Source organism: Anser cygnoides, chromosome 7, assembly GCF_040182565.1.
Source record: "Anser cygnoides isolate HZ-2024a breed goose chromosome 7, Taihu_goose_T2T_genome, whole genome shotgun sequence".
Classification (NCBI taxonomy): Eukaryota; Metazoa; Chordata; class Aves; order Anseriformes; family Anatidae; genus Anser; species Anser cygnoides.
In genome coordinates this window covers 25,210,601-25,237,479 of record NC_089879.1, presented here as the reverse complement: position 1 = coordinate 25,237,479, position 26,879 = coordinate 25,210,601, and the positions used below count along the sequence as shown (strand labels likewise).

At 44.5% G+C, this 26,879-nt stretch overlaps 1 protein-coding gene across 3 annotated transcripts; it reads left to right on the top strand.

Moving 5' to 3' along the window:
• The first annotated feature begins 1,876 nt into the window (after positions 1–1,876).
• LOC106030828 (prosaposin) lies at positions 1,877–26,413 on the top strand. 3 transcript variants are annotated; one of them, XM_048069525.2, is made up of 15 exons: positions 1,877–2,027; positions 11,615–11,748; positions 12,781–12,855; positions 14,721–14,846; positions 15,104–15,298; positions 16,194–16,337; positions 16,869–16,925; positions 19,163–19,231; positions 19,710–19,823; positions 20,759–20,854; positions 21,067–21,253; positions 21,410–21,561; positions 22,939–23,019; positions 23,571–23,678; positions 24,263–26,413. In XM_048069525.2, exons 1-15 carry the CDS (start codon positions 1,985–1,987, stop codon positions 24,296–24,298), a joined length of 1,617 nt encoding a protein of 538 aa, XP_047925482.1. In that variant the 5' UTR covers positions 1,877–1,984; the 3' UTR covers positions 24,299–26,413. The 3 variants fall into 3 exon arrangements, with proteins under 3 accessions (XP_047925482.1, XP_066856689.1, XP_066856690.1); XM_067000588.1 differs by lacking the exon at positions 1,877–2,027 and adding an exon at positions 8,785–8,869; XM_067000589.1 differs by lacking the exons at positions 1,877–2,027; positions 19,163–19,231 and adding an exon at positions 8,785–8,869.
• The last annotated feature ends 466 nt before the right edge of the window (positions 26,414–26,879 follow it).

The following is a 26,879-nucleotide window of genomic DNA, read 5'->3' as shown; positions in this document are numbered from 1 at the left end:
GAGCAGAAGCTCACAGAAGCAGAAGGTGGTAGGTAGACGGTGCACGGCTGTTGTTGATGCTGTCAGGGTGAGGTCTCTGTCCATGCAGTGGGCTCCTCGTATCTGTGAGCTGGACCTGGTCTCAGTAGGATGAGCTGTGCTATGGGATTTCCCTCTTGCAGACAGTCCCATCATCAGTGGCAAATGGCCAGTGCTTGATCTCTTGATGCTATATAATTTTTGTGATTCCATTTTAAGTGAGAAAACTACTAGGAGATATCGCAGAAACAGTAAAGATATGTCATAGCGACAATCAGGAAGGTGATAGCTAGATATCATTATATGCTTTGTAATAATAATTAAAAAAAAAAGAAGTCTCCAAACAACTAGAAGTGGCAGCGCTCTAGGCAGATCTTGGCTGGCAGTGGCTGTCTTGTTGCCTGCCATGACAAGGGATTGGGGGTGGCACCAGAGACACCCCGCCTGCTGAAATGGCTCTCCTTTTCCAAACAGTCTTATTTTACCCCCACCCCGCTTCTAAATATTCTTCTTCACAAAGCTGTTTGTGTGTGTGTGTGTTCCCAAGCTAGTAGCTGACTGTTGGCTTAGAAAGTTAAGGTGCCTTATCAACACTTTGTGCACACAAGAGATAAGAGAGGCATGCCAGGCCCTGCCTATGCAAGGTGGCTTTAGGACCAGAGTAAAGGTTGTTTGCTTGCTCCGGCCAAAATTGCTGTTCACGATGGCTTTCTGTCTGGTTGGTTCTGTCCATCGGATTTAGTTAGGAAATACCTAAGAGTCCCTGGTCCTGCTGCTTGTGGTCTTTGGAGGCTCTGGATGAAGCTGTGGGGCACTCTTGGTGTGTCTGCTCACAAAGAAGAACAGGATAACCAACAGCTGCCCACAGTGGCTTCTTAGCTTGGCTTGGGACTTTAAAAAGATCTTCATAAGAGAAGTATGTCTTCCCTTGTTTGGATATAGACATGCAAAATGAAACAAAGCAGATCCACTTCCCCCAAACCTTTAAACTGCACAGAAACCTTTACATGTTATCAACAAGTCTAGTCTTTGAGAAATGTACAGGTAGGTAGGGACCTAACGCGGTAATGCTGGGTATGCACTTGTCTGAAGGGCAGTATCTTGAAGATCTGCACACACACTTGCAATAACTGTTGATTAATTAAAATAAAAGATGTAGTTGTGATTGGCTGGTCCTATGAAGGCAGGACTTGCATGAAGCCCAGCTATGGAGTGATCTTTGTGTCCTGTAAAACACTGGGTGAGACCTGAGTTGTGGTGGCCTTGTGAGGTAAAAGGAATGTGCACCTGTCTTGGAGGAGCCATTTAAGACTGTACAATGCTCCTGCTCGCATCATCTTCAGAAAGAAACGAAGAAAAACGAACTGAAAGAGGAAGGGTGAGCCTTGCAGACTGTGAGTGCTTCAGATGTGAGGCACTGAGGCTCTGTGAGTCAAAGTGAGACTGGGGAACGTCCCTGGGAGGTAATCAGGGCTCAGTGGGACCCTTTCTCCCGCAACGGGAAGCCCCCAGCACAGGTTCAGAAAAGCATTCTGCGTTTTGTATTTTTACAATTTGTTCTTTCAGTGGGCTGCATCAGTGCAGGGGAAGGGGCTGGGATGCATCAAGCCAGCCCAGGCTTTGATAATTGTCATTAAAATTAACGTTTATTAGGGCCGTGGTGTTTATGAGGACAGGGACGTTTATTGAGACGGGGACGTTTACTGGGAACGTTTATTCGGGCCGTGACGTAGCCCCGCGGCCGCCATTTCGCGCCCCTCTCACCCCGAGCCGCACAGCGCCTGCGCGGCTCCAGCAAGGAGGAGGGAGAGAGGAGGGGAGGGGGCGCCGGGCGCGACCCTCCCCTCGCGCACGCGCAGGAGCGGGGGCGCGCACGGGGGCGGGGCGCCGAGCGCGCATGCGCGGCGCAGCCTATAAATAGGGCGCGGCGCGGCGGCGGCGCCGCATTGCAGACGGGCGCGGGACGATGGCGGCGCCGGTTCTGGGGCTGCTGGCGCTGCTGGCGGCCGGTAAGCGGCACGGGCGGACCCCGGCACCCCCGGGCCTCCCCTCGGCACCCTCGGGCCTCCCAACACCTCCAGGCTAGCCCTATCCCCCCGGCCCGGCCTCCCCTCGCCTCCCTCCCGCAGCCCCCGGGGTCCTTGCGGTGACCTCCGGCCGTGTTGGGGGCGAGGGAGGGTATAAAAGTGTTTATTTATTTTTTTTTCTAGCAGCCACGGAGCTGCCGGGCCCGGCTGCCGGGTTTAACGGTGCTGGGCCTGGGGGAGAAGCGGCCTCGGAGGAGCAGGGGTGGGGAAATGGAGGCGGGGGGAGCAGCAGGCAGGGGAGGGGGCTGTGGGGAGCCCCCTTAGCACTGCCGGGCTCAGGGGGCTCTGCATTAACAGCACCACCGTGTTATTTCATGTTTCTCCTAGCGATGATTAGGGAAAGGCACCTGCATGACCTAGAGCTCTGTAAGGGTGCTTGCTAGAAGCTGTCCTGCTTCCAGCAGCTGGCCAAGAGGCCCCATTTATCTTTGCCACTTCAGGGACGGCTCAGTGCTAATCCTCTTTGAGACACCAAGAGGTAGCCCTTTCTGTTATGTGCTTTTAACAGCCTTGTTTTGTTTGGGTTTACGGCTCCAGATGGAAAATCCCATCGCTTTGTCTCTGTACTGCGTTGTTGTTGGTTGGTGCCCATGTGAAAGTGGTGGTGGGGAAATAAGAAATGTTCCGTGTTTACCGTTAGGGCTAGAGATTAGCAAGGGCAATGTTTGCATTTTGTGTTTTGAGGAAGCTAGACAGCTGTAGAAATGATTCCTGGGCTGACTAGAGGGGTGTATCCCTTCAGGCTGTGGCACAGAGACCCCCACATTAAAGGTGCAATGATACAGCAGTGGACTGATTCACCTAGGCTTCTTATTTTGAGAATTTTCCTTTAAATAAAATGTTGTAAACATCCAGCCTATTCGTTAAACCTGCCATATTTCACCAGTCGGATAAAGAAAAGCCTGAGTAGCTGTTTGAAAGCCGTAGGTGTAACCAACTGGCAGGCTGCAGACATTGCGGAATTGTGCACTACTGTTATACTCCAGGAAGCGCGCTTCTGCTGTACCGGTATGTGGGCAGTTCGGTGGAGAAACTCTGTCTTTTCAGGCTGGAAACAAAGCAAATGCTGCCTTTCACTCTGCTTGTTTACCTGCTGGGGTAATATCATTTCTGTGTTGGCTCTATGCTAAATTATCTCCTGTGGGTCATCACTTTCCTTGGGACTGTTTTTGTGTCACTAAAATTGTAGTTTCTTGCGCTTTAAGAGCAAAAAGCATTTGTCTTGGAAGCATTCTTCCAAGTTTCCCACTAGTGTATTTAGGGAAATTGTAATGAGAAACCAGTTCAGCAATGAGAGTTAACCTGGTCTGCTTGTTAAGGGCATGTGTATGCAACTGAGCATAGCAGAAGACTCGTTGGTCCTGTTTTTCTTTAGGAAGTCACTGTTTTAACAGAAATAAACACCTGTCTCTTTTCACCAGAGTCCAGTTATGACTACTAATTGACTCACCTACGGTAATGCCGTGCAGATTTTTCTGGAGATTTGGCTGTGACAACCTGGGACACCACTTTCATGTGACAAGTTAGCTAATTAGCTGCATCAAAATCTAGCTACCCTTGTTGTATCCTAATGGAGTTACTTGGCTGGCTTACAGCATGGCTGGTAGGCCATGAGGGTTTTTGGTTGACCTACTTACAAATGCTCCGGTGCATCTTCCCTTTAAAGGAGACACAAAGGAATTAAAGCAGGTTGTAGAGAGCTTGTGATACTAGGAGTATGCTTTTTGATTATTGCTGATCTTCGACATCAGGAAAGAAGGAAAGCTGGGAGCAGAGTTTTAGCAGAAGTTGGTATCTTTTGAGTAAGGCGTATTTCTTGTTTCTCCTGGTACAATGAAAGTTAAGCTGGAAGCTGAAAGTGAAAAGTTTGAGGATGTGGTTTTTATTCCTCCTATAATAGCAGACTTAATTTTCCTTCCTCCCGAGATTGGTAATTCCTCTAGCAAACGCCAGCCAGAACATTGAGGAAAAGAAAACCGTCAGATGAATTGAAGACCTGAGCTGGTCTGCCTGACCTGAATTTCCTGGAGGAGGTGGTAAGGGCAGATAATTGAGCTAGACCGGTGCTCTGTAGTTTACAGGCCTGTTCTGGCAGGGAAAGTGATTTCTAACAGCAAGGCTGTGCTTGTGCTGGAGATGAAATTAGGCAGACAGTGGAAGGAAGGCGTATTAAAAAGTCTTCCTATTGGAGGAGTGCTGCGGGTATGAGGTATACACCATCACATAACACACTGGTGACAGAGTGCTGCTACAGCCACGTGACTGGCGTGTAAACCTGTCCTTGGACAATCTCTGCGTTGTTTGCGGAAGGGGCGTAAATAGAAAGAATTGTTCTTGGAGGAACTGAACAAGCTGTTCTGCATATTCACGGCTGCTCCGAGTGAAATGCGTGGTCGCTTCTGCAGAAATGCTGGAGTTCGTGCTGTCTTCCTGCAGCCTTGGTTTGTGCTCTGCATCATACCACAAAGGAGCAGTTCTGGAAAGCTCTAAAAGCTGAGATAGCACAGAAGGTGGAAGGAGAGAGGGGACGAAAGCTTGTCAGCAAAACTGGAAGTGTCTCCATCAGGTGATGGTGATGTCAGCGGGACTCTCTGAGAGGTTGGACTCTGCTGCTGGTGGAGCAGTTCTTGTCTGCTGCTGCTAAGACTGCAAGTTAAACAGGGTACTTCTGTGGTCTCTGCAGTGTGTGCGTGTATTTTTGGGGTAATGCTTGTCTGTGTGTTGGGTCACAGAGCAATATTTAGTTTCAGATACTGGTATTTCTCCTCCTCTCGAGAAATATTTGCACTGTTTACTCTGGTTTTTAAACTTTGTTCTCTGCTTCTGCAATAGTCTGCATCTAGAGGGATTTGAATTCAGAGTAACTGAATCTTGCAACGAGATTTCAAGGCTTATTTTTTTCAGTAATAAGTTTAAAATCCTTTGACTATGTTCGCCTGTGGATGCAGGCTATTAGTATGCATAGATTAGGGTTCAACACTTCATTCGTTCCTGCTCTCAGTTGCTTTGTTGCTATTCTCCTGCCTGGGTTATTCTTTCAGTTTGTGCACCACAGTTTGCCTTTCCAGGGTCTCCCATAGCTAACTGCTGTCCTCCCAGAGTTGCTCTTTGAAATGTCCCTTTTCATCCCTCTGCATATGTTCTCTGCTCAGCTGCAGGGGTCTAATGTCCTTCCTTTCCTGAAAGGAGCTTCCTCTTGTCCTCTGCCTCTGGTGTTCATTCATTCTGATGGGAGCAGGGAAAAGAGCGTTGCTCCAGAGACTGTTTCTTCCCAGAGGTGTCTAGAACTGCCCTTCTGTTTTCTGAAGACTTTGTGTGTCTCTGGACTTCACCTGCGCTGTGCTGGGACTGCAGTGTAACTTTTGGCCAAGAACTTGGTCTCTCCTCATCCAGATGTGGCACTCTAAATGTAATTAGCAGGTGGGATGAATCTACTTGCCTGGAGAAAGGGGAGTGCTCAATATAGAGTTTCTGCAGACATTTACATGAAATCCATCCATTTATCCCCAGAGAACCCCAAAACAAACCAGGAATTGAGATGGAAAACAAGCTTGTTAAAAAGTTTAGGCGTATTTCTACAGGGAAAAACTTCTGCTGCAGGGATAATTCTTCCTGTAATCTCCTGGGAAAGATCCCAACATCCTCTGTGGGACCGCTTTCCCCTGGTGACTGCCAGATGCTCTGGAACATCCAGATCTCTCTTCCAGCTTCTGTCGCAGGAAAATCTCAGGGAGAAGTCGCTGCTTGCTTGGCAACCTTGTAGCAAACTCTGATCAGTGTAGAAATTGTGCTTCTCTTACAGCCTTACAGGAACTGTGACCACTTATTGGGACAGTAGAGCTAATTTTACTGCTTCGGCTCATCATGTTCTGTTATCTTTAATTTTGTTGTGATTGCTTTATGTACAGAAGCTGCTCCTCCTACAGTGTCTATCTTCTGCTTTTGGAAGCAAGGGCGTGTCTGAGGTAGGAGCGATGCTTTACACCAAAGGTACTATGCCACAACAGGAGGGCACTCCCCACCGCAACGAAGAGCCCAATCGTGGCTTGAAATGAAAATTTACTTCCTGTGAATTACACTCTATGAATGTTTTGAGCTTGATACTTGATCAGCAGATATCGGACAGGAAGGCTCTGATTTTAGCTGACATCTGAAGAACCGATAACGTCTAGCCAGATTTCATCTGTTTACCCCACAAACTGCCTGTAATCTTTCAAATGCTGCGGCCGTTTGCTGCCTTGTTAATCTAAAAGCACAGTAGACTTTGGCATGAGTTCTTAGTGGTGTGAGCTGGTTACAACTTGTGAAATGTTCCTTAAACTCACTAACTGACCGGAGAGGCTGTGGAGTACCAGGCCCTTCAAATAACTCGAGGTTGTGGACACCCCTTGACTTGTTGACACTTTGTAAGACTTGATGAAGAGAAGTTGATCCCACTTGACTTCTTTAGCTTGAAGATGCTTTACACGTGCAATTCCGAAAAGGAACGGGGAAGACTTAGTTACTGAGTGCAGAGTGGAGGAGGTGGACGCATTCACTTGGTCTCTGGGCATTTCTGGGAGATAATGGCTTTTCTTTAAACACTGCCAAGTGGGATAGCCTGGAAAAAAACATCTCTCCTGATGGATGTTGATATATTTGGAACAAATTGGATTGTCACAAAGGCATAAGAGTTGATAGCACCCCAAGTTATCTTCCACGTTTGAGTGCAATGCTTTAAAATAAACAACAGCTCAGCTCTTTCCTTTTCTCACCAATTACAGGTTAATTTGTCCATGAAACTGCTGCTTACATTGAGGCTTTACTAGCGGTCAGGTTTGGAGGAGACTTGAGTCTTCAAGCAGAATTTCTGTGTTCTGGGTGACAGTTTCCCAGTTTATCCTATTGCTCTTTAGGGACTCTGGTCTGGCCCATATAGAATCCCTGTTCATAGAAGCTTATATAAGGTGTTAATTAAGCTTGATCACGAAAGTCTCATTAGTAGATTGAGTACAGCTTTGGAGGAGATTGCTTCAGAGGTTTTTCTGCCTATCTCGAGGAGAAGTTGGGGCTGGCTGTCAGTGGAAGAAGTCTAACAGATGCTTGAGGGAAGGGAAGGCTATTGCCAGAAGAAGTAATTACCTAACCATTTTTCCAGCAGCTGCCCTCGCAGACTGGTCATGCAGCCATTGTAAGTCTCCTTCTAGGTTACTTTTTGCTTAAGAGGAGGGAAGAGGCTCACCGTACTTCCATATGCGTGGTTCTGTAAGCCCTTCAAGTAGAAAAGATGTAGTCTGAGCGGTTTGTCACCCCTGCTTGACCAACGTCTGTGTGTTAGCGCTGCCCTCCCAGGTACCTACCGGCAAGGAAAGAGGCAGTAGTTTTGTACGAATTCCTTGGCAGGGCCCTGTGCAGGAGCTGTTGCTTGTCAGGACTCTGTCAGAGATATTCCAGCAGTGTTAGGTTACTGACCTGAGCCTCTGGGAAGAGGTGGCTGCTGCTGCTGCTGTTACCTTTCTGACTTTGGGGAGTTTGATTGTTGTCAGGCTGTGTTTTTGAGGCAATGCTTGTTCCAGGAGACAGCTTCTGTAGTCTCACAGACACAAGCATCGGAGAAGTCAAAGTGGGTTTGAGTGTCTCATCGTTGGTTTCAAGAAGCTGCCAGTAGGCGAGGATCACAGGGTGCCTGTGGGCTGTCAGCTTGGCTACGAGCCTGAAAGCTGAAGTCTTTTACATCTGAAAGCACTTTAATTTGGTATGTGGATTGCATTTTCATCTCCCCCTTTTCCTTCCTCCTCAGTTTTCTCTCTGCTTAATTCAGGAGAAGTTCTGTGCAGCAAAGGCTGTTCCTTCTAAAACAGAAGAAACCAGTTCAAGAAGGGCTGAGCCACAGAAGAGGAGGAGTACTGAAGCACTGTGGCCTTCACAGATAAACTTGTTTGGTTCTCTAAAAATAGTGGCTTGTGAGAACTTCTTGGAAGGGGAGCAGGTTTGGAAGGGCATGATGTGACTGTTGAGAGCTAATCTACAGAAAAAGGAGAAACCTATTTAAAAATGGATGACCTCAGATAGGTAAAGAACAATATATGAAATAAAAGGATGCCAGAGGTAACTAAGAAGGTAATCCCATTGGGTTTATCCAGCAAGTATTAAGAGTTGTGCAAGGTAACTGACAGTGCTTTGTTTTCTTCAGGTTGCTGCTGTGCTGAGGATGTGAAATACCACATTAAAGTGTCACGTCTTGCTGGAGAGGTTGTTTTTAGGGAGCAGGCAAGGTAACTGTTCTGTTGTGAACCAGCACAAGGTTTTAACACTTGTTAGTTTGGTGGTGTAATATAAGTTAATAGACAAGGAAAAATGCTGTCTTGAAAAGAAAGAGGAGAACAAGCTAAAGGAAATAAGTAGTGGAGATGGTAGAGGACTTAAGACTGTTTTCTGAATCTGCAAAAGCTGAATTAATGTAGAGGTTTTTAGTTTTGTTTCTGTTTTTTCCTGGACATTCAGAAAGCGGGGGGTGGATAATGCAGTGAAGGTGCATCCTTTTGATACCAGAAATTGGGTTGGGTAATACAATTCAACATAATATAAACTAATACAAACCTACTTGTATTTAAAGTCACTGTGGAAGAAGGAAGAAAAGATGCCTCACTTAGCAGATGTTGCCTTTGTTCTGTAGCTGCTTCTGAAATGTGCCAGTGATGTGTGGCCCAAACAAATGTGCTGTCACCATTTGACAAGAAAGATCTGTACTGAAAGCATCAAACGTAGATTTATCTTCTCAGAAGGTAAAAACAAACTTCCCCAGTGTCCTTTGTAGCTGACAGGATACTTCTGTTCTCTGCAGGTAAAAGTTTGTGCTTATAACCAGTTAAGGTTTCCTGGGTCTCTTGGCTTTTTTTGATGGGAAAGCCTTGTAGATATGTTGGTGTGCCATCCTGCTGTGGTGGTGTGCAGGAGTGAGGGCTTCACATAATGCCAGTAGGAAGGTGTTCGGGGTTCTTGCATTGTATAGGTAATTTTCAGTGCTTACAAACTGCTCGATGCCTCTCATACTTCTTACTTGTTGTTACTTGTCTCAGGCTCTTCTGAGTTGTGTGGGATTTTTTTTTTGTGGCTCCGATCTCCTCTTGAGGATTGCAGGTAACATTTGTGCCATTGTCCTCAAATCTGGGCACTGTGTGCCCAGTGGCCTAGTATTCTGTCCTGTAGTTGTGATAACTGGGTCAGAGATGATGGAGGAACAAGACCAGTTGCTGGAGGTTCTGCCAAAACTGGTGTGGATATTAAGGTTCATAGAATGACAGGCATGTTGAAATAAAAATCCAAACAAAAACTGAAAGCTCATTAAGAGCTAGATCAAACCAGTGCAAGTTACTGTGCGAATTCCTCAGTTTGGGTTTTAGATGACCTATTAGATTGAGAGCTTAAACTGCATGGCATAACTCTTGTTGTTTTGTAGTTGTTTAGTTTTGTAGCTTTATTGCATGTTGCAGATGGGAGGGAGAGGGATTTTCTTTTGATGCACAGAACTGAAGGCATAGGTTAAAAGCTTTACTTCTAAATAGTTAGAAGCCCTTAATTCCCCTGTTTAAAGTCGAGGTCGTGCTTGACTTTAGCCAGACTTAACTCTACCTTGCAGAACTTCCTACCCTGTTTGCTGCCAGTATCTGAAAGGGAAGAATAACTCCTTCCTCAACCAAGTGGCTACTTGCTTGTTGTCATCCTGCCAGGAGCTAACAGCTAGCTGCCTGACCAGGCTGACTTTAAAACTGTACTCTTGTTGGTGCTTCCAGATAATAGTGTTGCACATTAGAACAGGCCATCTGTAAATATTATGCTAACTGTGCATGCTTACAAGTTTAGAAGCTTTATTCCTACAGTCTTAATGTGCTGCTTTGCTGAAAAATGTTCATTTTTCCATGCTTTTTCCTGGGAGAGAGAGAGCGTGACAAACTTCTTGCTCTTGTGTGGAAGCTTAAGTATTCCAAGCACGTTTTTCTTAAAATAAATGGGTCATTCCTCTGTGAAATCCAGTGTAAACAGGCTTTAGAAATCAACAGCTGAAAGGCTACAGACTGTCACCTATAAAGCACTGTTTATCTGGCTCTACTTGATGTGTACTGGCTGTGTACCTAGCAGATGTGCTGGTAATTCAGCTGTTAAGTTGATCCTCTAATTACGTAGTCGAGATGTGAGAAATAGAAAAGTGATCATTCATCTGTTATAACCTCACTAGAAGCTTCGTAGCAATCAAAACAGTTTAATTTTCGGCTTCTTGGTTGACAATGTAATTTTACAGCATTTTGCGATGTGTAAATAGTGTTGATGCGAAAATAATGGCTGTGGAAAAACACCTATACAGCTAATAGGTTTGAACAGGCTTGTTTTTTTAAACTTTGACAGCAGTGTGCTGTAGGATTAGACTGTAACAGGTTTCACTGGAGCCTGCCTGCTGTAGGATTTTAGGAGTTGTTTCTTCCTCGGTTAGTGCAACCTAAGAGAGGCTGACTGCTGAAGAAATTGAGCCTACCCACAGGTAGGATGGATTTAGAAAACTGGATGAAGCTGAGCAGCTGGTCCTGTGGTGTTTGCAGGCCAGCACAATAAATAAAATGGCTTGAAATTCGCCAGAAGGTGAGCTTTGTTGACTTGTCCCCATTGCTTACTAACAGTACAGAGCTTTTACACATCTTTAGGGAGGCTCCCTGTAAGTGGCTTTCTGTATTTAACTTCAAAACTTGTAGGTTACCTGACAGCTCCATGTGGGGTGGAGGTAGTGTCCAGGCAAGGGCTTGTCCTCATTTTTTTCTGCACACAGTTTTTTGTACACAGCTGAACTGACCAAGAAGAAATAAAATCTAAATGGGTTTAATTGGATTAAAAACTACTTGATAGAATGTCTCATGTTGTTTTGTCCCTTTTTGGCTTTGACTTTCGTGAAATTTTGTGAGCAGTGTTTCAGCCTTCACCTGGCTCTTAAGTCTTCCATGCAAATGTGTGCATTGTCGTGGCTTCTAATCAAATGAGTTTCGCAGCTCTGTTGCTCCAGGAGAAGAGAGTGATCACCTAGGAGAAGGAATGCAGACAGCAATTACAGGCTAGATGCGGCTGCTGGTTTGGAGTTGGAAGTTGCTGTAAGGACAGGAGAGCAGGGGCTGCAGCATGCAGTCTCAAGTGTGGCTTTCTGCAACGAGTGGTTTTTCTGTTTCAAGTTGTCTAGTGTGATGAGGAAAACATTGGGGTTTTTGTTTGCTTTATGAAAGGTTGATGGTAGAGGAATGGGCTGCCGGGGTGGTGAGGAAGTTCAGCTGCTTTGGTTTTCTGGAGTTGTTTGGCTGTGCTGTTGGTATTTGAGACTCATCCTTACCTCTCAGGATAAAAATTGCTGGATTGAAATCTGCTTAAAAGTGTTAGTAAACTGAAGTGGCCTAATGGAAAGTCTGTAATTACATGGTATGGCATTAACCTGCTTGCTTTGAAGTGCAAATCATTCCAAGGTGCAACTGAAAGAACAATTCTTTCTTTGGCAGCTGTGGCCAACCCTGTTGTGTGGCAGAAGGACTGTGCAAAGGGTCCAGAGGTCTGGTGTCAGAGCCTTCGGACAGCATCGCAATGTGGAGCAGTGAAACACTGTCAGCAGAATGTCTGGAACAAGCCTACTGTAGTAAGTATCAACTGCTGAGATTTCTTCCCACTTACAGCTTGGGTGGCTGGTTTCCATGTGCTGATGAAGATTTTCAAGTTGCCGATTGAAGTTAAGTGCTACATCTGACTAGTCTTGGTTGCCACGAGTTAATTTGGGTGGCAGATAAGGGTTGCTTTCCATTTCGTTGCGTTGCACAACTTGTCTGACTTCTCGTGTGACCTGTTGCACAATTGCTGAGCAGTATGTGGAACAGAGCTAGGGGATTTCAGACTCATTCCTCTGTATTAAGAAGATTCCTAATTCATAGAGCCCTTTCTTACTCTGAGCCATGCCAAACTCATAGGTTTATTTAAAAATAAAGAAACACAGCACTTTTATTTTTAGGCGTTTCTTACAGGTTTATGTTCTACAAAGGATACAGTATGTGCTAACTTATGAAAGCTCTGACAGTACATAATGATACAATTGCCAAGTTTAGCATGGCTTTTCAAATTCTGCTAAAAGTGAGTGCTGCTTTATAGATATAGCTGTACCCCTTATGGTGTTGTTCCCCAACTTTCTTGGAGGAAAAAGGCGTTTTATGCATGGTTGCATTCAACCCACCTTGCGTGTATATGTGCCCTGACGTGTTTCAACTTGTGGAAAAGTAGGGGAAAAGGGGAATGTTAGAAGGGCAGAGTGTAATTAAAATGAGTGAAACAGTCTGAAAGGTTCCTGTGCATTTTGGAAATTTAGACTCTTGAGAGAGTAAAGTAAAAACAGGTTCAGGAGAGGGGTTCTCAGGGCAATAAACTTTACAATTCAAGGGTGGTGGGACTAGGTGAAATAAGCGGGTGATAGCATACCTGCTTCATATCAGGTTGATTTACTGAAGAAACTGGAGTGGAACTTGCTTGGAATAGCTTCACTATTTTAAAATGCCCCTCCTTGTTTCAGCCAATATTTTTTCTTTAAATTCTGAATGTAATGCTTGTTCTTCACATTATTCCTTGCACACTGCATTTATAGGCACTTAATTCTGCTTCCAAGTAACACTACTTCTCTCCCTAGAACAGCATCCCCTGTGACTTGTGTAAGGAACTTGTAACAGTGGTTGGCAAGGTTTTGAAGGACAATGGCACAGAGGTAAGTATAGCTCCCCTTCTTCTTGCCCCAAGGCACTAGTTGATTTAATTGTCATAACAAGGTCTTGAGGTGAGGGGTTGGAAGGGGTCTGCATGATATTTTCCCAATCTCAACAGCAAATGTTGAAAGGGGCTAGGTTACATAGGATAGGGCTTTGAAATGCAGCCTCTTTGGATGTAGAGATGAGCACGTTCTCAAGCCTTGCCCTCTCTAACATGTCCCTGATTGTCTGTAGATACTAAATATGATTGTTCTTGTGCTAGTGGACCATTAATCTTGAGGGTGGGATAGTGCAGTGTGTAGAAGTGGATGATTACAGCAGGTAAAGTGGGCTTTATTTTGATTGTGACTTCATTTTATCTTTCATGAACCCAGAGTACTTTGTGTGAACAGATCACTTTTCCACCAGCCCATAATTTCATTTCCTCTTAAATGTAGATGGTCTGTGGGGATAAGACTGTGTTGTGCAGGCCTTGCAGGAAGTATTTCAAATTTTTCACTTTGGGGTCTCACTGAAGGTCCAGGACTGGGGAAAATAAAGCTGTAATGCAAAACTTCTGTCTTGGCCACAGTGATCATGCTGTTCACCTTTTTAAGGAGAAAATTTGTGTGACCAAAGCTCAATTAGAGCTGAAGCCAGACAGTACTGTGAGGGACATTTTTTTTAAATGTTAACAGCAAAAGGAGGGCCAGAGAAAGCACAAGTCCATTACTCGATGAGGATGGCCACCTCACAAACTGAGACATAGACAAAGCGGAGATGTTTAATTCCTTCCTCGCTTCTGTTGTTGACATCAGTGATAGGCTCTGGGACCCCAGGTTCCCTGAGTTGGAGGACTGTGATTGCAGGAATGATAAACTCACACCCAACCCCGACCTTGTGCGGGATTTGCTGCTCCATCTGGATGCATATAAGTCTATAGGATTTATCCCAGTGTACTCAGAGCGGCATTGCAGGACCTGTTATTTTTCGATGGTCTTGGGAATCTGGAGAGGTCCCAGTTGACTGGAAGCTGTCAAACATCGTTCCAATTTTTTAGAAAGGAATAAAGAAGACCCTGGTAATTACAGGCCTGTCAGTTTCAATTCAGTGCCTGGTTAAGTTATGGAGAAAATTTATTCTGGGAGTTATCAAAAAACATCTGAAGGACAGTGTGGTCATCGGTCACAGCCAACATGGGTTCACCGAGGGGAAGGTCCTGCTTAAACTTGGTTTCCTTTAATGATAGGGTCACCCACCTAGTTAGCCAAGGGAAGCCAGTTGATGTAATCTTTTTGAATTTCAGTAAAGCTTTAGAGTGTCCAAAGGAGGGCTACAAAGATGGTGAAGGGCCCAGAGGGCAAGGTGTGTGAGGAGCAGCTGAGGTACCCTGGTCTGTTCAGCCCTGAGCAGAGCAGGCTGAGGGGAGGCCTCATGGTGGCCTGCAGCTCCCTCACGAGGGGAGCAGAGGGGCAGGCGCTGAGCTCTGCTCTCTGGGGACAGATACAGGACCCGAGGGAACGGCATGGGGCTGGGACAGGGGAGGGTCAGGCTGGGTGTTAGGGAAAGGTTCTGCACCCAGAGGGTGGTCGGGCACTGGGACAGGCTCCCCAGGGCAGTGGTCACAGCACCGACCTGCTGGAGTTGAAGAAGTGTTTGGACACTGCTTTCAGATAAAGGGTTTGGTTTTGGGTGGTTCTGCGTGGAGCCAGGAGTTGACTTGATCTCTGTGGGTCTGTTCTGACTCAGGATATTGTGTGAAAACTTCATTTAGTTTTGCTTGCTGGCTGTCTGTACTTACCGGAGTCCAAGGGCCTTTTTTTAGGCTTTACATCATGCATTTAGAAAGAGCTTTTGATATATGGCCCACCTTATGTCCTGTTAGGATGAGATCCGCTCTTACTTGGAAAAGACGTGCGAGTTTCTCCCTGATCAAGGCCTGGCCTCTGAGTGCAAAGAAATTGTGGATTCCTACCTACCGGTTATCATGGATATGGTCAAAGAAGAGTTTGTAAGTAAATGACTTGTAACTGAATTGAAAATTGTGCTCTTGTTGGTTCTTGAATTTCTGTTCTATGTAAGATGGTGAATGTGATCCTTTGTTTCTGTATGAGTCAACTTTTGTTGGCGTTCTTTAAATTTGAAGATTGCTTCCTTACTCTGAAACACTTTCCCTTGCTGTAATGTTTCAGCTGACTGATTCTCTACTCTGTCATATAACAGTGCAATCAGTCTAGAGCTTTTATTTATATATCTTATCTCCCTCAGGATAAACCTGAAGTTGTATGCAGTGCCCTCTCACTGTGCCAGTCCCTTCAGAAGCACCTTGCAGCAATGAAACTTCAGAAACAACTTCAGACCAATAAGATACCAGAGCTGGACTTCTCTGAGCTGGCATCCCCGCTTATGGCTAATGTGCCTCTCCTCCTTTACCCTCAGGACAAGCCCAAGCAGAAGTCTAAGGTAAGAATGCAGTGGCATTATGCTGTGCAAGAGAAGTGAACACTTTCTGTTCCAGAGTGCCAGTGCTCCTTTGTGTAAGAGCTTATTGGTGGTTCTTGGCAAGGGATTGTCCTGGGCACGAATTCAGCATTTGTTCTTCACCTGAGTTACTGTCTCCTAGTGAATTTTGTGCTGCATATATATAGATACTTTTTTTCCTTAACCTGTGGGTTTAGAGCTAAGTGAGGTAATAGATGCAGCCTGCGTGGACTGCATGTGTTGCTTTGGATCAACCTGTAAAGCTAAGTCTTGTGCTGGGCTGTTCCCATCCAGGACTGTCAAGCAGTCAAGCAGGTCTTGCTGGAAACAGTTTCTTCCAAGAGCAACTTTGGCACCAGTTTGGCACCAGCATTCAAAGAAAAAAAGAATTCTCCTGCTTTCTGATTAATCTCCTGACTGTGCCCTTCGGAGGAAGCGTTTGTCTCTGAGTCCAGAGGTGACTGGCTCAGAAACAAGTAATTGACAAAGGGGAGTAGATGAGACTATGAACTTGGGAGTAGAGGCTGAGTTTAGATATGGGAGTTAACAGGTGGGTGGAGAACAAGCTGCTGTGGGTGGAGAGCTGTGCCAGATTTGGAAGCCTTCCCCCTGTGGTCTGTAAACAAACCCAAGAGATTTTGATTGGGTATCTTAACAGTTATCTTGGGTTTTGCAGCTGAGTAGGTAGGTAGGTACCTAATCTCCACCTAGTGGCTGTTGCACATACCAACAGCAGCTTGTCTTTTCGTATTAGGTATTCTATAACATTTATTTAGGTTTTCATATAGTTTAAAATAGCTTTAAAACTTATTAGTAATTGAAGCTTCTAAAATTAGCTATTTGATGTGTCAATTTAAGCTTTTCACTCTTTGCCCAGGGAAATGGGGATGTGTGCCAAGACTGCATTCAGCTGGTTACTGATGTTCAGGAAGCTGTCAGGACAAATTCATCTTTTGTAAAGTCTTTAGTTGCTCATGCCAAGGAGGAATGTGACCGTTTGGGACCTGGAATGGCTGATATAGTAAGCTATCTTTCTACTTAAAAATCCATTTCTGTGTATAAACATAAAATAATTTATCAGTGCCTTAGTCCTGTCTGTATAATCTCTAATTAAACAAAGGAGCATGTGTAACGTAGGATATGTTACACAGTATAACAACAACACCTCAACACTGAAATCATGAGCTTTCTGGTCAAACAAATGGTTGTGGGAGTGGGGAGGAGGGGAAAAAGAGATTGAAGGAGGAAGTTGCTGATAGCCCTTAAAGACATTTTTCATAAAAGTGACCTGGCAGGGGTAATGGGGTCACACCAACGTGGTTTTGCCCTGAGAGGAACAGAAGGACTTGCTAGATAAACAGCTATGTGGGCAATGATTGTGTAACCTGAAATGTCATCTTATGTTTGGGACGAGCTCTGAAAGACAACAGTATAGTTATTAAGTAGAGCATGTAAATTAATACTTTGAGAAGTACTAGGAAATTCTAGGTTGCCTCTACAGCTTAAGTGGCTTGATAATTACAGCAAGACTTTCTTTTCCCACTTCCTGCAGTGCAAGAGCTATATCTCTGAATATTCTGACTTGGCTATCCAGATGATGATGCACATGGTAAGATCAGTAAATTGTAATACTTGGTCTCTTTTCATTTTTCTGCTTTGTGTACCTGACTTATTTGGAAGCAGGAAACACAGAGCAAAAGCTCTACCCAGACTTTTACTGCAATGAGTCTTGTTGTTAACACTTTGAATTTGGCATTTAATTGGGTAGTGACCTAAGTCCCTGAATGTTTTCTTCAGCTCTTTCCTCCTCTTCCACAACTATTTCACCAGTGCAAAAGGCACTCCGGTGCTTTGAGACACAGAGGAAAACGTTTTATGTATGTTCTTTTATATTTTCTCAGCCCTGTACTTATACCACTTTTTCCTTCCAAATACTGTGTAAGCATGTTAGAGTTGGTCTTTGTCACAGTATTGCAAAATACGTTCAAGTAAGTGCTAGAGATAGTGTCTATTTGAAGCAAGACTAAACCTCCGCACTGTGGAATTGCTGTCCCAAATCTGCTGCTCTCTGGGCTCGTGATAGAAGCTGTAGAAAATGAGTGGTACTGCACCAGTCCTGGTCTTCTGCAGCAACAATATATTTTACCTCTGACCACCTCCATAGCATTTTTCTTTATCCAGACCTCAAAGAACTTGTTTTTCTTAAAAAAAAAAAAAAAACGGGGCAGGCTGTTCTTTAGAGAATGCAGTGCAAATATGTAGCAAGTTATGGCATGAGTTTATGAATAGAGTCTATGGCTGCTGTGAACATGAATTTGGCAACACAGAGGCCTTTTTTGTTTTTACACTTTTGGTTGGGGGCAGGACAACAACTCCTTATTCCAACAACAGCTAGTTTTTAACTGTAAGCATTGCAGTGTAGTTTGTTGCTGACACCTGAAAACAAAACATGACCACACCTTGCATCTGGCTGAGTTTTCAGACTCTGAAGATAGTCTTGCCCAGGACATTTGAATAGCTTCAAATAAATAATGCTGGTTAGCACTGTGCAATTAAATATTAAATGTGGGTTGCTGTAGCACTGCTAAAGTTTTAGGTGTATCTTTGAGATGGGGCCAGTGTCATGCTCTGTCTTCATGGAAAGAGTTTATGCAGTTCAAATGCTTGACTTTTTTTTCTTAACTGTTATCTTTAATTTCTCCTATCTTCCTCTGTCTCCAATCTCCTTTGTCAACAGAAGGATCAGGTAGGTGAGCAACTTGCCTGTGGTGATAGCCTGCTTGTAGTTCACTTACTGCTCTTAAAGGGCTTGTAGTTCACTTCTTGCTTTATTAGCTTTGTACATGGTGTGATTGTACTCAGTTTTGACAGATACAAGGGATATTTATGTGATTAAAACAGGGAAAGGCAGTAGATTTCCTCCAGTGGATCAGTCTTACTTGCAGCTCTGGCTACCAGCGCATGATACCAAGATTTCAGCTGGTGGAGCAGAAGATCTGCTCATTTTCATACCAGATAGATGTGGGGAGAGCAAGCCAGAGGCTCCTGTCAGCTTCTGGTTTAATATTTGGGCTCAAAAGGGCTTCAGTGAAGCTGTCCCCGGGTCCTTTCTTTGTTAATCTTTAAATTTGTAGTGGGTTGGTTGTAGGGGATGCTCAGAATTGAAAAGAAGGTGCAGGAGGCCTTTAGGCTCCTGCTTCCTAGAGCTGTTTGGGCTTCTAATTTAACCAGTCCTGGGAGACCTTGTGTCTGTCATCTCTCTGAGGGAGAACCTGTCGCGTGTATGTGGGTGTTGCTTTAACATTACTATTGGGAAATGCTTACTACAATGCATGAACCAAAGGGCTTGACTTAAAGGTACTGCCTGATGTGATCTGAAGCAGCACTGTTAGATGGAGATACTGCTTTTGCCTGTGCATGAGGATATGGCGTGATGCATATAAGCTGTTGCATAAGCCTCTGCTGTAAGAAGCTCGATGCCCTGGTAATGGGGTGGGGTGTGATTTTCTAATTACCCGTAGGACCAAAGGTAACTTTTATAGCTTAAATAGACTTGGGGGTTGGGGGGGAGGCAGATGGATGATGACAACTCAAATTTAGTATATTATTCTGTACAGCCCTTCTCACTGTCTAGGTAGTGTGGCCTCCTTAGAGTATGTTGGGCATCTATTTTTGCATTTAGTAAAGTCAGTTACGACTTTCTCAAAAGACTTGGCTTTTTGAAAGGCTTTGTTTCTGTTTTTGCTCTGGCGATGAGAAGAACACTAGAAATTCATATAGTATATTGCAAGTACTTTAAAAAAAAAGGGTTAGGCTTTTAACACGGTTAACTTTTGTTTCTTATAGGCTGTGTTCAGTAATGCAGGAGTCTGTTTCTGTTTGCAAAGTGTGGTGTTACTGGATACTTTAAAGAAGGTAGTTTGTGGATGAGAAAAGGAGTCCTTTCTCCTAGACATTTCTTTCAGTTCTGGGGTGAACTCTGGAGTCAGGATAATTAGCCTCTTCTGTAATAACTTGGAGCTTTCAGGGGAGCAGCTTATGGATGCAGGTCTAATGGGACGGTGGTGGTCTGTTTTGGTGTTGGTAGCTCTTAAGTCAACTCCTTTGAAGGGCTTGCATAGTGTATTAGCTCCTGGAAAATGGGTTCTTAAATGGATGTGGCCTAACCTCTTCCTCTTTTAAAGGAGCTGCTAAGTTTGATTTGGTAGTTGTCCTGTCTATAACCATATCAAATGCTTTGGCAGTACTTGAAGTAGAAGTAGTCTTGAAACTCTAGTTGTGTTGGAGCCTTTAAAAGCTTTGGCCCCTGTTCTCTTTGCATTCCCACAAGCTCCCTAAAAAGGGCAATATCTTTTATACCTTTCTTAAATATATGTTATACCTCTCTTTCCAGCAACCAAAGGACATCTGTGCCATGGTTGGATTCTGTCCTTCTGTGAAATCTGTTCCCCTTCAGACTCTGGTGCCAGCTCAGGTGGTTCATGAAGTGAAAATGGAAACTGTGGAGGTAAGATAACTTTTTGTTCTCAATAGCTTTGCTGTCCTGTTTGCTTTACTGTAATGAACTGGATGGAACAGAAAAATAAAAGCTTGTATGCATAGAATGCTCCAAGTCTTCCTGCATATGAAATCCTTGCCTCTACTTTTTGAGGTAGATCTGTAAAGTAGGAGACAGCTGACTGACTTGTTAGAATAGTGGAGATTTTGCTGACATGAAGCTGTAAGGTAAGACTTCAGAATTAAAGCAGGAACTCTTGTTCTATAACTGTATAGTAGCCCTCCTAATTGACAAACACTAGAGGGCAAATAGTTGAATTTTATTTTTGCTTTGCATGGGTAGTTATCCCTTGAACACTTTTAAAATGGGACAGTGTTATCCATGCACAGATGATTCTGATCAGAGTCAAAACACTGAAGCTCAGTTTGGAGAAGCACCTTAGCTTCCCACAGCCCTTGGGTTGAGAAGTGGGCTGAGCTTTTTTTCAAAAGGAAAGTCTCTTGCAGACAGTTATCCTCTGAACAGAGTTCAAACAATTTAAGTCCTTCAGTTTGACTTTTTTTTTCCAAACAGGAGGATGCTTTCAGTTCTAACAAATTTCGTTCTCAGTGTATTTTAAAGAACACTTCATATTTCCCTTGACTCCAGCCACTGTGGCAGTACTTAATTTCTGTGTTTACTAGATTCAGCTCCCTGCCTTACACAACCTGAGGACTGTGGTCTTAAATAATCATACAAAATTACTTTTCAGAAAGGCATTTTACTAAGACCTTTGAGGTTTGGGGTTCTGCAAGACCTTTTAAATCCAGCTCAAACTGGCTAGCCAGGTAAATAAGTTAGTGCGCTGGACCTGAATGTGAATGCTGTTAGACTGATCTTCTATGAATTATTCTCTGTCAAACCCGTTCGTGTTGATTTATTGTTTTGTATAAATGTGTACTCAGAAAGCCTCGGTTCAAGAGAAGACCTTTTCTTTGTGTGAAATCTGTGAGACTATGGTGAAAGAAGTGACTGGCCTGTTGGAGAGCAACAAGACAGAGGTGTGTAAGTGACAAAAATGGTACCTTTACCAAGGCTTTGGCTAAAATGGGGGTGACTTATTGCTGCTTTAGAAAGGGGGAAGGAAAGTTAATTCTGTTACTCACTTTCACAAGAGCAAGAGCTTCCTCTTTCTTTGTTAGGACAGAGTAAGCAAAAAACTTACTTTTGAATTGTCAGATTTGCTTGCTACTAATCCTTCCTTGTACTCCAGGAGGAAATCGTGCATGAAATGGAGGTCATCTGCTACCTGTTCCCAGCAAGTGTCAAAGACCAGTGTAAGGACTTCATAGAAGTCTATGGCCAGGCTTTGATTGACATGCTCTTGGAAGCAACAAATCCTGAAGCTGTGTGTGTGATGCTGAAGTGCTGTGCAGCCAACAAGCCTCCACAGCAGCCAGGTTGGTAATGAGGAATTAGTATTGTTGCTAAATGAGCAGTTCACCTGTGGTTATATCCTCTGTGAGGACACAGGTTTCTATCCTTGGTGTGATGCTGCCTCCTTTCTTCTATTTGGGGGAACTACCAAAGTGTTGATGTTTTTTTTGTCTTGTCAGTTTTGGTGAAACCTGCAGGTGGCTTCTGTGATATCTGCAAGATGATAGTTGCTTATGCAGACAAAGAGCTTGAGAAGAATGCCACAACAGCTGAGATTGAGGCTTTACTGGAAAAAGTCTGTCACTTCCTGCCAGAGTCTGTCAGTGATCAGGTAAAGCATCTTGTGTAGCAGGCTAAAAAGCAATGGTCTTGCTGATGGTTTGGTACTCTTCACTAGTTAGCACAAAAGCATAGCAACCTCTTGTGTGCAGTAGAGAAAGGGAGTTAAAAAAGAGTTGTGTGTGGGGTGGGGGAGAGCAGACTTGATCTGCAGCAGTCCTGGCTGCATGGCAGCCTGCCTTCCACTTGGAACAAGGCAGTCAAAGATGAACAGAAGGATGAAACATCTTGCACAGTATTTGGAAAAGCTAGAGGGTAGCATCTCATGGTGGTTTTTATGAGAACAGTCAGTATAACATGTCAGAGTTGGAGGAATCTTTCCCTCTGCAGAGGTTGGAAGGAGTTTGGGGGTGTGGAGGGACTAGATTTTTCCACTAGATTTTCCCATTCCCTATCCTTGGTGGCTGGCAGGCCCTTGAAAGCCTCTGTCTATTCAAAGGGTTGACTGGCTGGATTGTTGTACTAATTTGCAGTCAGTAAAGGTCTGCCTGGAAATCCTGTGAGAACAGTGGGTAGGAACAGCTGAAGGTTGTTTTTTTCTCTCCCCACCTCACTGATCTTGTTCAGGGGATTAACAAAGTAATTGGAAGTAGGCTGGCATAATTCCAGTGAGATAGCAAAAGGCAACACCTGTTAGGCCATTGCTATCAAGATTTACCTGAAAATCTTATTAGGTGCTGCTGAGTGTCAGCTCAGCAGTAGTGACTGCTTATGAGTTTAGCAGGCATATAATACACAGGCTTAAAGTAGCTGTGAAACAGCTATTCCTGCTAACTGCTGTGCAGCTGTGTAATAGCTGTGGTTGACTTATTAATCGGTGCCATTAGTCTCTGCTGAGAGTGCCAACATCTCTGCTTCAGAGATGGCCTCTCCACTAGAGGGCTGGCTGTTGATGATGGGAAGCACTTGTGCTGCTGCAGTAAATGCTAGCTGCTTGGGCTAAAGATGCTTCAGAGGCATTATGAGTGCATTGCTGCCAGCCTGTTTCAGATGTTTGTCTCCAACTTGAGTGTGCTTTCCTCCTGAAATCGCAGTGATCTCTGCTATCAGAGGCTAAACATTGCAAATCAAAGCCTGTCCTGCTTTGGTTCTCTTCCTTTTGACAGCTTTCTAATCATAGCCTTGTACATACTCAGTTGTGTCTGTGGACAGGTATGAGCCAGCTAAAAATGATCTAGTTTTGTAGTTAATGTGCTGCTGAATCCTTTTTCCTCTGCAGAGCTCAAGTCTCTGGTTTCTTGGTTTGGTGTGAATTATTGGGGTGCTTGGGCCTGCCTGCTAAAGAGCGTATCTTCCTATAATCTTTTCAGGGCTTTAACAAATGAATCTCTTTTAACAAATGAATCTCTCAACCTGTGTTTTGTTACAGTGTGTTCAGTTTGTGGAACAGTATGAACCTGTGGTTGTGCAACTCCTGGCAGAGATGATGGATCCCACTTTTGTTTGCACTGTGAGTATGGCATTTAGTTCTATTCAGGGTGGGCTCTGATACAGTCCTGTCTGCTCTTCTGTGCGCCTTTCAGTGCCTAGCATGCAGAAACTCTGCTGGAATAAAGATTAGCACTCTGAATGCTTGGAGCAAACTCACTTGTGCAAGGCCTTCGGCGTAATGAATGGACAGCTGTTTGACTGCCAGCCTTGTGCAAGGAAGGACAGAAGGAAGGAGCTGCCGGGGTTATCCGCTGCTGAGGTTCAGCAACGAGCATAGTGTGTCCTGAACGTGGCGAGAGGAAGTTAAGTGACAGTTGTTGAACAGTCTCTTTCTAGAAGCTGTTTCTCAAGGCCTGATGTGAAGTAGTAGTGATAACTTAATTCTTCCTTGTGTCAGATTTGCTGCAGATTTACTGCAGCTGTCAGTGGAGCACGGTGCTGTGGGAGCTCCTGAAGCTACCTCAGCTTTGCTCCTGCACTTGTTCAGTTGGAAGCTCAGGTGTGGGGCTGCAGTCAAGGTCTTTTGGTGCAAATGGAGAGATACTGACTGTGCTGCTGTTCTTTTCACAGAAACTAGGAGTCTGTGGATCAGCTAAACAGCCCCTCCTGGGGGATGATGCTTGTGTCTGGGGTCCTGGTTACTGGTGTAAGAACATGGAGACTGCTGCTCAGTGCAACGTATGTACGGCAGGATTCTGCCTTGAGTTTCCTGTTGGTCTTTGGTACCTCCTTAAAAACTAATTTTCTGGCTTCTTTAGCCCGCTCTTAAGTGGATGAATTTCAGCTTCAAAAAGCAAGTGGGTACTAGCTAGAGGTGGGTGAGTCTGATTCCAGGTTATTCCATAGCTCTTAGCTTTCTCAAGCAGACTGATTCCTCACCCCTTTCCTCCTTTTTCTCTGCATGCATTTCAGAATCTATAGTAAGGTGCATCCGGAGCTTTGTATTCAGTGTGTGACCCAAGAGCCAACAGGCCATGTCATGACCTCTGATCAGGCTCTAGAAATTTCAGTATTGCTGTGGGCTGATGCTTTCTCTGCCAGGCCTTTTACTGGCCAAGAAGCATCAACATTCTTTCCTGAAGCTTCTGGGTGGGGACAAAAATATTATTTGCTGAAGTCCTCTATGGAATCACATATTTAAAGAAAAACAGATTTGATCCCAAGACCTTAGCTCAGAATAAGGTGTTTATTGTATATGTAAGTGGCCACTTGTTTGCTAACAGGCTTTTTTCCACTCACGTATGCTATTTCTTTCCCTGTAGGCTGTTGATCACTGCAAACGTCATGTATGGAACTAGAAGAAGTATTTCCAGTTCTGAAAGTTTGCCATGGCTCTTAAAAGTGTGGGCTGAGGCTGGAGAGCTGTATCTCAAATGTCCCTCCTCTCTGCCTCATTAACAATTTGACCTTCAAGTTCCTTTATTGTAACTCTTCTGTAGCAGAGCTGCTGTTGAAGGATCAGATCTTCATTGTTGACTTAACAAAGATACTTTTGATTGTACAGTTTAACTCATTATGCTCCTAAAAATAGTCAGTGTGTTGTAGATTTTAATTGGTAGGCTGAAGTGTTTTTTAGGTGCTGGGAAGAATGGCAGAGAAGATGAAATGAGACTACTATCTTTTAAATTAAAGAAGAACAAGATAGTGACTAAACTTTCAAATGTCTTTCTGTAGTCAGCAGTGGGAAGACTCTATGCTTTGTGTTTTTAACATCTGGCTAGAATATTAATTGTTCTGTTTGACTGTAGGGGAACTCTAAGGGATAATGCTGAATCCTGGAATCCCTTCGGCTGGAATTTTCAAAGCTTTATAAATGCAGGGAAGGGGGCCTTTGTGTGCCCAGCTAACTTTCAAAGTAACTGGTATGTAAAAAGATGCATTTGCACTTGAGTGACCACGCTTACAGCTTGTGGTGTTGTCATAGGCAAGGAAACCCTCCCTCGATATTAGATCATGTCTTTTTTATTTCCTTGGCCTGCTTAGTCTCAACGTGGGTGTTTTATTGTTGAGCCCTGAACAGTGGGATTTCAGTCTTTTGAAGCATGCTGCGACATCCTTAAGGAATGGCTCCCTTTTTTCCTTGCCCTAGTTGCTCAATTCTGCTTAGTCTTGCAGCTGTTTCATTCCTTGCTTTTGGTTTTCTCTCACAGCATATTTCAGTCACCTAAAGCTTAGAGGTGCTGTGAGGCTTGCAGGCAGTTCCCATTGCTGCCACCCAGTCTCACTGGCATTCATCCTTCTGAGTAGCTGTAAGTATAAATTTTTTCCCCTGGAGTTTCCATTTCTGTTGGGAAATGTATCTAAGTAGCGAGTGGAGATGGCAGAGAGTAAGAATACTGTGGTAGGTATTTGACATACCTGGCAAGCTGCCTTTCGCAGTGGTGCAGTAAGAAAGTATTACACTGAAGTGGCCAAAATTCTGGACAGGAGACTTCCAAGGCAGGCTGCTACCCTGGAAACAAGTCAGGCCCATGAGGTCGTGAGGCTTGAGGATGAGAATCATGTTGCTTGAGGCAGACCTCGCAGCACCTTACTGGCATTGAGTGCAAAATTTTGAGCAAGTTAATGCCCCAAAAGGCACCAAAGTAGCTCTGGAGAGACCTTTGGGGAGGAGAAGCTGGGCTGAGGTGGAGCTTTGAAAATTCCAGTCCTTTACAGAAAGGTGCCAGCAACTGCTCCTCTCTCTGTGGTCACTTGGGTGAGGCGGGAGCTCCAGTAACAGTGCTTCAGGAACAAGCAAACTAATTTTCATGGAGTTCAGTGGAAAACCACTCAACTGCAGCTTTTTATTACTACGTGTATATACTGAATGTCTGGGCAGTGTCGGCAGATACCAATACTGATTTGTCTTTCCTGTTTGTATGTGTACAGAACTCTGAAGTGCTCACTGCTTCAAAAAAATAAATGAATTTCCTCTAAAGATGTAAAATATCTGCAGCTTTCTGTATTGGCAGGCTTTTGCAGTGGTTCCAGCAGTGTATCCCAGCAGGGGTAGGTATGCCAGGTAGGCGACGGGCTCTCTTCAGCATCACTGCCCTAGAGGTACAGCTTGTGTCACACCACAGCACGTAGCACAGGATTTTTTAAAAGGGGATGGTGTTCTTCTGTGTGAGTTTTTGGGGGGTGGGAATGGGTCAGCACTTGCTCTTACAGGCTGGCAAGGTTTTAATTCTTGTGTGTTTTTTAGCAGCAAATGGTTGGTTGATTCATGCAGCCTCTAGGGCAGGGTGAGCTGGGGGAAGTCCTGTGCTCCTGCTGGGGATCTCTTCAGTTTTCTCACTTCCTGTGGAATGTGGCACCTGACCCGCTTGAGTTACATGTGTGGGGGGACGTGCAGTTGCTTTCTAAAGAACATTGTCTTGATTTTTGCACAAAAGCTTCTTTAATGAACAATAAAAACTTCTGTAAACCGGTGTGTGTCGTTTCTTTCCTTGTTGTGTACTAGCTGCTGAAGGATCTTGATCTTGTCAGTGTCCCTTTGCCACAGAAGAGGGCATGGCCCAAAATGTCACCTGAAGCTTTTCCAGCAGAGAATCTGAGGCTGAATGACAGGATTCAGGTTACCATTGCAACACACATGTCCTGTCAAGCCCTTTTTTTTTTTAATACTGAGTGCAGCTGCAGGCTTGCCAGGGATTGCCACTGCTGGTCTCTTCCCTGGATGAGCGCAATGCCTGCCGTGAGGCAACAGCACGGTGTTGCAATTCCTCGGCGCAGGCTGGAGGGAGTTCTTGCTAGAGCTGTTTGCGAGTCAGCACTGAAGCCTGCTATCATTTGTGTGGCTTTCCTGTGTCTTCATTCCTTGTTTCATTTCAATCCAGTCTGCAATATGTTCCTTTTAAATGCTTTAGAGGTGGCCAAGTAGCTTGCTTAAATACA